Raw genomic sequence first — 9658 nt, 5'->3', positions numbered from 1 at the left:
TAAGTTCGACCACCACCGGCCATGATCCAAGGAGACCCGGTGGGATTTTAAGAAAATGATGTGCTAGTTGAAATAATGTGATTTTTGAGCTTTATGTACTTTAAAACTTGTATATAGCCTTTGCATGTCTTGGTTTCTTGAAAAGTTCAAATAGGGTTTTGTATTTCTTTTGAAATTTAAGTGTATTGATTGATAAAAGGATTTTATGATTGCTTTAAAAGTATTTGGACTTGTGTAGTTGATTGGATGCTTGAGAAATCAAAATTTGAGGGTTGCATGTTGAGGTTTTGGTTCGGCTTTTGTACTAATAAAAAGGGAATTGGATTTTGTGACTTGATCTTGGTGTAAACTAAGTTTAATTAGTAAGAAATGAGATTGTATATTGGTTTAAAAGAAGAATTAGTGATGCATGTCATTGTTTGGTTCTTGAGTTGTGATTTATGGTTATAGCCGAATGAAAAATGGGTCTAAAAGAGAATGGTTTGATGCTAAGTGAATGCATGCATGTTTAATTGGAAAATTTAATCAGGGTTTGAGTCACTAAGCGATGTTTTGATATGTAATTCGAAATTCTTATTAAAATGAGTGTTTGATTTAATTAAGAGATGAATTTGAATTGCATGAAAGCATATATGTATGATTTGGTTTGAATTTTGTGAATAAAGAAAAAGGATGTTAGTTTAAATGATGGATGATGCTAGAACTAAAGTTGCATGGTATAATTTTTGAGAAATTTGATTGTATATATATGGTTATGGTTTGAATTTTGATGATTAAAAGAAAGGAAAATGATTTTTTAAAGGTTTTTGAATGAGTTATGTGTTTATGTGAACTAAGTGAGTATTTGATTGATTTTGTGGTTGGTATTTCTCAAAGTCAAACCAATGAGTTATGTGTTTATGTGAACTAAGTGAGTATTTGATTGCACATACCACAATCAAGGCTGAATAGGCCATATGAACTTAAAGTCAAAACTTGGTTTTTGATAATCAAAAGAGTGATTGGATGTATATATGTGAATATCTATGGATTTGTTTCTTTGATTGTGGTATGTGGTTCGAATTAAGGAATAAAAGAAAAGGGAACTAAGTTGATTGATTTTAGAAGCTATAAGCAATAGTTATGGTCGTAAAGATTTAGTTGTGAATGAATCGTGTACTCATATGAGTTATAATCATTTGATTTGAAGAATAGTCGAGATTAAAGCGAGTATACGTTGATTATTGAGTATATAAAGATATTCAGGCTATGAGAAAAGAATGTGTTATGTGCTATGTGCATGTGTGTATAACCTATACTCGTATAGTTCGAGTCAAGAGTATAATCGAGCTACCGTATTGAGTGAACGTTCCAGGAACGAGAGTTGAGAAACTAATTAAGGTTTTGGTTTTGATTGTAGATTCAGAGCCTGAGGGCATTCAGGCTAGGAAAGGGAAAAGTATACTAGGTGGCAGTAGTTCAACCTTCAGGAAAGCGAATTCAGGCAAGTAACTCTATTTACTTGTGTAAATGGTTATAAAGAGGATATTATTCATGCCAAGTAGAGTATTGAACTGTTAAAATATTGAACCCATGTTATTGATCTTGAGATTCCCTGTCCTTGATCTTGTGAACTTGTTATTGATATGCTTATTGATCCAACCCTTGGTAACTTTCTTTTTCTTATTCACTTGTTATACCATGAACTGTTATAAACCCTATAAGTACCTTTACGAACCCGTTATAATGATGCTTCATGCCTTGTTTACCTTATCCTCTATTGATCCTCGAAACGGTTTTGATTTCCCTAACTTGAGTACCATGTTATCATTGATCAAGATCCCTAGAATTGAACTTTGCTTATTCCTGATTCATTCCCTTAACTTTGAATTCTTGAAATTGAACTTAAGAATGAGTTTCGACTTAAAGGAGTCCGAATGATTTCATATTCTTGGTAATGATAAAATGAATTTAGTAAACCTACCTTTTTCCAACTCAAGATTTTCCAAACGAATTGCTGATGGATTGGATTGGGACGTAAGAGGCTAGTGGGACTAGTCCAGTCATAGTAAGAGGCTAGCGGGGCTAGTCCAGTTTAAGGCTGAAATTATGTCGTTGGTACCTTAAAGAACGGATGGAGGTCGGTACGGGCTGATCACCCGTATTATTATTATGAAATAAAAGATAAAGTGGTCCAATCAAGGGTTCCATAATTATTTAAAAAGGAATTGAAACTTTCTACTCAGTAATTGATTCTTTGAAAATGAAAATGGTTTATATTGCTTTGAAAGAGTTGATTGTGATATTGTGAAGCTTATAGCTCGTGAACCCTGATTTTTGATTCTGTTGATCACATAATTGATTCCTTATAATGAAAAGATTATCGCTTTTCATTTGAAAGATCATTGGTGATCCTGTTAATGATGAATGTCGGCTTTTTCCCTGCCTTGAGCCTTGTTCCTTGAAAGCCCAAAATTTTCTTCATAACCCCTTTCATAGCCTAAAAAGATAGAAATCTGCCACCTAGAATTGATAAAGTAGAATGCCCGGAGATCAGTAAAGTATATTGTGGATTTTATATTGTAGAACTACTTTTTAGTTACTTACTGAGTTTTATACACATATGTTTTGTTTTAATCTAACCATGGCAGTTAAGCAAGAAGATGGCCAGGCTTAGGCGCACTGCTTGTAAGAGCGTACCTGGTGGTCCCTATCGTGTTAAGGGCTTCTGGTTGCCAGAGCAGGTAGTCTAGTTTTGAGTGAGCAAGCACTTAGCCAGAGAGTTGTAAAGATACAATGGGTTATCTATCGGTTTCAAGCCGGGATCGACTATGTATAGTTGGTTTTATTTTGGGGTTGTAAGCTATATTTTATGATTGGTAGTTGTAATCTTGTCTCATATTTTATCCTGTTTGATCCTGTTAGTAGCTAATCGGGGTTTATGCTTATTTAAATTAGTAGTTTAAAGGTGTGTGGGTCCTCATTTCCTAACCCCGAGATTAAGGGCATCACATGGAATAAATATATATATATATATATATATATGTGTGTGTGTTTAAGGGTTGTATTAATGTGTGGGTGATGAGGACTGATTTTGCAGATGAAAATTATTGGTCTAAAGCACTCACCGCAGAGGAAAAACGCGGTACACTTGGATATGAAAGCTTTGTTAGACCTGTTTATTATACTAGGATGGCTCAAAACTTTTGTGGTATGTCCTTGAGAAGAAAACGGCTAAGAATGTCAAGATTAGGGGGATTCCAAATGAGTTTGATTCACATGTGTATACTCAGAGTCTCGTACAGCTCAAGTAGGACAATCAGCCGCAAAAGCCATCAGAAAATATGCCACATAAAAAACTAAGGTATATAATGTTTTGTTGTTTGTATGCTTTGTTATTGTATTTTTGAGTTCTGCACAAGTTTATTTGTTCACTATTATGGTTAAGTCTTTTTTCCCCAGCTCATTTTAGGTTCCATTTTCCCTAATTTTGTATATATGTGATTTGCTTTCTTACTTTATCTTGATTTGAGCATAGATTTATAATGTAATAGAAGGATGATGGTTAATGATGGAAAGGAGTAAATCCATATTGCGACAAGTGGAGGTGTGTACATTGGTAAAGATTCCCACAATATTAAATAGCTATGTGATATGTATGTTTCTTTAGGATTGTGTATGTGGTACTGTGAAAGATCTTGCAAAATTATATTATAATTTGGAGCTTGTTTATAGTAATATTTATTTTAGTTTGCTTGCTGAATTTATGATAGGGGCACAATGTCATCTTGGAACAAAGTTATGGGGCTCCTAAAGTGACCAAAGATGGTGTCACTGTTGCAAAGAGTATCGAGTTCAAGGATAGAGTGAAGAATTTTGGTGCCAGCCTTGTAAAGTAGGTTGCAAATGCTACAAATGATGTTGCTGGGGATGGTATGATTTCATATAAGTTGACTAGGTTTTTTGAAAGCAGATACTGCTCCTTTAGAGAGAATTTTATTTGATTGAAATCCTGACTATTATTAGGTCTTGAGTAAGTATAGCTAATGGTACAATGCTCCTTTTTACATGTGTACAGGTACCACCTGTGGAACAATCCTCACTCGTGCAATATACTCAGAAGGGTGCAAATCTGTGGCAGCAGGAATGAATGCAGGGGCATGTATATTTGCACAGAGGAAAAAATAAGTAATATAACATCTCAAATAAATGTAGTCTCGTTAGCTAGACAAGTATATTTGCACAGAGGAAGAAGACACTTTTAATATTACGTAACAAACTAACATCTCTAATATTTTTTTAAGGTGATGTATGATTTTGAAGAAAAAATCAATATGGCTGTTTTCCCTGGACATCAAGATGGCTCACACAACCACACGATCACTGGCTTGGCAGTTGCATTGAAATAGGTTAGAGTTGACAAGTTGAAGCTTTTCCAGAATATCACTTTAGAAGGACACACTCTAAATATGGATTCTTGTATCCGTATTGTCTTTTAAGAAACATATTGGTTTTAGAAAATATTAAGGAAAATATTGATTTTGATAGGAAATATTAGTAATAGCTGTTGTACCAAGTTTTACTTTTGCACATAAGATTTTGCAAGTAAATGATTGTTTCTAGCATTTGGGAGGTCATAATACTATCAGTATTTTCCATAACACGCTTTTGTAGAATCATTTCAATCAGGGGAAATACTATTTTTTTCTTTGTTTAAATTGGTTAATTTATGTGAGTATGATTGATATATGATAAGTTCTTGTCCCTAACTCGTAAAGGAATGCAGGCGACAACTGGAGAATACAAAGCCTACCAAGAGCAAGTCCTCAGTAATTGCTCCAAGTTTGCACAAGTGTGACTAATGAAATCTCTGTGTTACTGCCTTATCTATGATTTTGTAACAAGAATTTTTTTCGATGTTACTGGTTCAGTTAGCATGTATGAAAATGTATTCCGGTATAGTAAATGGTAATGAATATTCTCCCTTGCAGACTTTGATGAAGAGAGGCTATGAAAATGTTTCTGGTGGAACTGATAATCACTTAGTTTTAGTTATTCTGAAACCCAAGGTAAATGAAAGATTACTTTTTTCTTCCACTAGTTTAGAGAAATAAATGCTTCATGATCTAGAGATTCGGATAACTTATTATCCTTTCCTGCCAGCTTCTCTGATCTGACAGATTTGTTCTGTCACTAATCCTTTTTTAAATTGTGAAAATAGTTCCTAGTTTTCAAGTCAGAAAATCCACAGCTCCTTATCTATGATGTGAACTTATACTGAAATAATCATGGAAAAGGATACAAATTTTATGTAAATTTATTCTTTCTACAGGGTATTGACTGGTTCAGGGTTGAAAAGGTGCTGGAAGCTGTTCATATTGCAGCCAACAAAAACACCGTTCCTGGAGATGTGTCTGCCATGGTTCCTGGTGGCATCCGAATGGGTAGATGATATTTTCTCTAGCAAGTCCAAATTGTGAATAGCTTCATTAACAAATTGCCTAAACAAACTCATTCACTGTAGGGACTCCTGCTCTTACTTCAAGAGAATTTTTTGAAGAAGACTTTGCTAAAGTTGCTGAGTACTTCAATAGCGCTTTAAAGTTGGCACTAAAGATAAAATCTGAAGCTAAAGGTTCTTAACTTATCTAGATCTTTTTTTCTTAGTGTTCTAATCTATGCATTGTGCATATATGTACCTTTTTTAATCTTTTTTGGTCGGAGAACCATTTGGATTTTAGTTGCTTGTGATTCCTACGTACTTGATTTCTTAATTTATATAGTATAATTTGATTTGACAATTTGGGGTGATTTCAGCTATTGCTATCTGCCAAGATATTTTAAGGTCTCTTCTTTCTCTTTTAACTGTAGATGAAGAGGCAACTAAGTTAGTGAAGAATTCCGTGAAACAGTTCTTCTACTTTGGCCTAATAGGGGCAGGAGGTTGATCTCTAACAAAGCGGATCCGTAGTATGTCTGACTTAATGTTTTGTGTAGCAGTATGGAAGTGATACCAATAACCGAGTTAACGTTTTTTAGTTTCGAAGTTATTGTGCTTTCTTATGATGGTTGTAAATGGAATAACAAGTGTTAATGTTGTTCTATGGAAATACACACTACTAGAAATTTGTCGATAGACATCGCTTATTAGCCGATGTCTATTTAAAATCCAAGCGATGTCTTTGCATGCGATGAGAAAGGTAGGTGCATTACACATCGCTTTTTTGCCGATGTCTATACACAGTTTAGACATCGTTTTTCTTAACAATGTGATGTATTTTTCTTCAATGTATACCTTCACTATGGTTTCAGTTATTCATTCATATGTCATGTATATCATTTTAAACCTATCACATATAAAGCAATATGATACATTAACATCGAAAAACTTGTTAAACTGATGTGTAACTTAACATATTACATCAGTCTTTTATCAGAAGCGATGTCGTACCTTTCTTTTTTTAATGGAACCGATGTCTTTGTGTGCGTTTAACATCAGTTCTTTCAAAATGTGATATCTATTATATTATTTTACATCAGTCATTTCTTGTGAGCTGATATATGTGCCTGCTTATGACATCAGTTTATTGAATGAAATGCCTTATTTGACTACATTTTACATCAGTTATTTTGTTCATGAAGTGATGTTTGTTTATTTTTTTTATTCATGAATCCCCTGTTTCAATCAAATGCCCAACACCCAAACAAGAGTCATCCAAAAACATACCAACTGCTATTTTACCATTCCAAAACTAACCAAACCAAAACAAACGCAAAAATAAACATACATTCATTGATTTACCATAGATTATACCATTTACGTACATATATCCACCACCAACCAAACTTCATAATCCAAACAAAGTACATAACTGCAATAGCAAGTACTAGACATCCACCATCGATCATTTACATAGTTCATCCCAAACAGAAATTTACCAACTAAAGTTCCCCCATTATATTTATCAACAAAAACCACTAGTAGCTCTTACAAATTCAGTCTACATAAAGGAGCTGCAGATTAGGCCTTTTTATAAGAAGGACTCGATATGGCTAAGAGTCTCACGTCGAACCTCGTCCAGCTCAGCCTTGGCAACAGTCACCTTTCGATTCTTTTTCGACCACTGAAAAGTGTAACACACATGAATTAGTAACAATGAATTCTACCACAAATTATATGTACACCAGTTATATCAAGAATGAATTAAGCAAAAAAAATACCTTTTTGATAAATGTCATTTCATTATCCATGGCAATTTCTTTCATATACCACATAACAACATAGCCGCATTCAGTTCCACCGGGCTGTTTGGGGCATCCCTATTTAATTCAAAAAACTCAGACCAATTAATAAGTAAATTAATGCCCCTATCTAACCGAAAAAACTCTGACTAATAAGTAAATTAATGCCCCTGGTTCTTACGGTAACATATCTGATAGTCGGTGCTTTATTTCCCCTTCCGGCCTGAATATTGAACGCAATCACAGCCCTGTCATCTTAGCAGTATCAATAACACAAATTGATTGATATCTCAATAATGAAAATAATCACTCGAAATTAAATGCAAATACCTTGATATTGCTTTTTCCAACTCGGGATAGGTAGTTGAACGAGGCAGAGGATTGAGTATGAAAACCTCGCCCGCCCAAATCACAACTAATATCCAATGGCAGCTATTTTTTATAAATATTTATAATAAACAGAACTAATATCAGAATCATATCATTTTGAATTTCATGCTTATAAATAAATGAAGTGATTTATAATAAATCTGAAGACATTTTTTATGTACTTACTTGCTATTATGTGGCATAAAAAAAAGACGATCAGGATTACCCTCTTTAAATCGACTAACCAAATTATCTTCAAAATTGTTGTTCAAGGTAAACGAGACTCCGGGATCACAGAAAGCAAATTGCTCCAAATTTTCATTTTCACAAACCATGCAATGCAAGTATCTGCATTGCAAATAAAATGAAATTATAAAAAAAACAAGAATATAAATGCAGAAATTATCAACAAGAAGACAAGACAATAATTAAAAAATTTATACTACTCACGCCATATATGCAGAAATTGCTGCTTGGCCAATCATTTTAAACTCAAGCAAAGCAATTATGTTTTCATGCAAAATGAAAATTCTTTTCTCAACACCAAACACCTCCGCATCGCACGGGATTTGAATGGAGTTTCCAGTGGACTTCATGAATGTCGTTGCATGTTTATACAACAACCGAAAGCGCTTCGGAATATTTTTATTGATTTCCATATTCTCAAATAAGGACTGAACCTTATGCAAATCAGTTAAAGGATCCTTCCCTTTCCTTTTACTTTTCTGAAAATATTATCAAATTTATTAAAACAAATATAGAGTTAATATAATAGTGCGAGATCCAATAAAACATAGATGTAAAAATATATATCGCGGTAGCAGGGGAATCTGGGAATATGATTAAGTCGCGGGGCCATGAGACGTAGGAGCCAACAGCCTGTTCTACTGTTTCAATCTCACCGACTACCGGAACAAGAATCTTGGCTTGTCCTTGGATTGGCCCATCCACTGAGACACGAGCACAACCAGGCTGCATTGACAATCCGTGAATAGATTTGTTCATGTCATCATCGTCAAACAACAAGCCAAATGCCACCTTATTTTCTATTGTGCCCACAGCCAACTCACATTTTCGTGGACCAGCCTACACACATATATATATTTAACGAGTAACTATGATGAATGCTTGAATAATGTCGAGCTAAATTAAATAAATGTGCTTGTTATTTTACCTTGTTCTCTGGTGGAAAAGGATCCATTTGATCATCAACTATTTGAGCATCGCAACTTGCTTTTTCCGAAACCAGAGGAGATGAAATATTTGCTTTACTGAGTAAGCCCTTCAGTTCAGCCAACTCCTGCTTTGTCTTCTCCATTTCCTTTGCCATCTCTTGCTTGGCCTTCTCCAACTCTGCATCCCTCTCATAATCCCGGGCCAATAGCTCAGCTTTGGTTATTCTACTTCTTTTTCCATTTGGTAAATTAAAGAAAATTGATGGGCTAACAAAGCCTCCAACTCCTCGAACCCTCCCCGAATGTTCGGGAGTTTGCAAGGCCGTAGTTAACACATCTTGACTCCCAGAAGGAATGAATTCCCCCTTACTTTGCAGCTCCAGTAAATTCTCCTGTCATGAGAATGTTAACATATAAATCAGAACTGAATGAACCTCCTCATAAAAATAATAAAATTAGAACTGAATTGAATTGCATTAAAAAAATTAACGTTGCTTGTTAAATACTCACAATTCTTTTCCCTATTTCAGCTAGCTCTGGATCAACCTCCTCATCATCAAGTTTTCCCTTACGAGCCTTGTGCCACATAAGAGCCCGATCAGGTTCTTCATCGAGAGCCAAGGTTCCTTTCTTTTGATGATTAAAATTAAAAAATATTAAAACAACAATATATGTAGAATGCAACTATTTAAGTTCAATGCTTAAATAGAGGCTACCTCTTCTTCTAACAATCCAACATAACCCTTTCTAGATGTGCGGTGAGGATATTTTCGATTGCTCACCCGCTCCTTTTGTTATTCACTAAGTGACTACAACAAACATTTTAAATAATATTAACATGCTATTTTTCCTAAAATATTTGTAATACATAAAAATATCAGTTCACAACATAA

The 9658-nt window shown here is 34.4% G+C and overlaps 1 protein-coding gene and 1 pseudogene across 1 annotated transcript; one reads left to right on the top strand and one right to left on the bottom strand.

The window, feature by feature from the left end:
• The first annotated feature begins 3060 nt into the window (after nt 1–3060).
• LOC141719128 (serine hydroxymethyltransferase 1, mitochondrial-like) lies at nt 3061–5622 on the top strand (annotated as a pseudogene).
• A 1022-nt stretch (nt 5623–6644) lies between these two features.
• On the bottom strand, nt 6645–8920 carry LOC141719127 (uncharacterized). The gene is made up of 9 exons (XM_074521509.1): nt 8765–8920; nt 8455–8676; nt 8041–8315; nt 7777–7938; nt 7552–7653; nt 7403–7469; nt 7201–7299; nt 7053–7103; nt 6645–6731 (listed from the first exon to the last, which is right to left on the bottom strand). Exons 1-9 carry the CDS (start codon nt 8918–8920, stop codon nt 6645–6647), a joined length of 1221 nt encoding a protein of 406 aa, XP_074377610.1.
• Nucleotides 8921–9658: the final 738 nt, after the last annotated feature.

This window comes from Apium graveolens, chromosome 4 (assembly GCF_009905375.1).
Source record: "Apium graveolens cultivar Ventura chromosome 4, ASM990537v1, whole genome shotgun sequence".
In the NCBI taxonomy this organism is placed as follows: domain Eukaryota; kingdom Viridiplantae; phylum Streptophyta; class Magnoliopsida; order Apiales; family Apiaceae; genus Apium; species Apium graveolens.
This window is presented reverse-complemented; position numbering and strand designations above follow the sequence as displayed.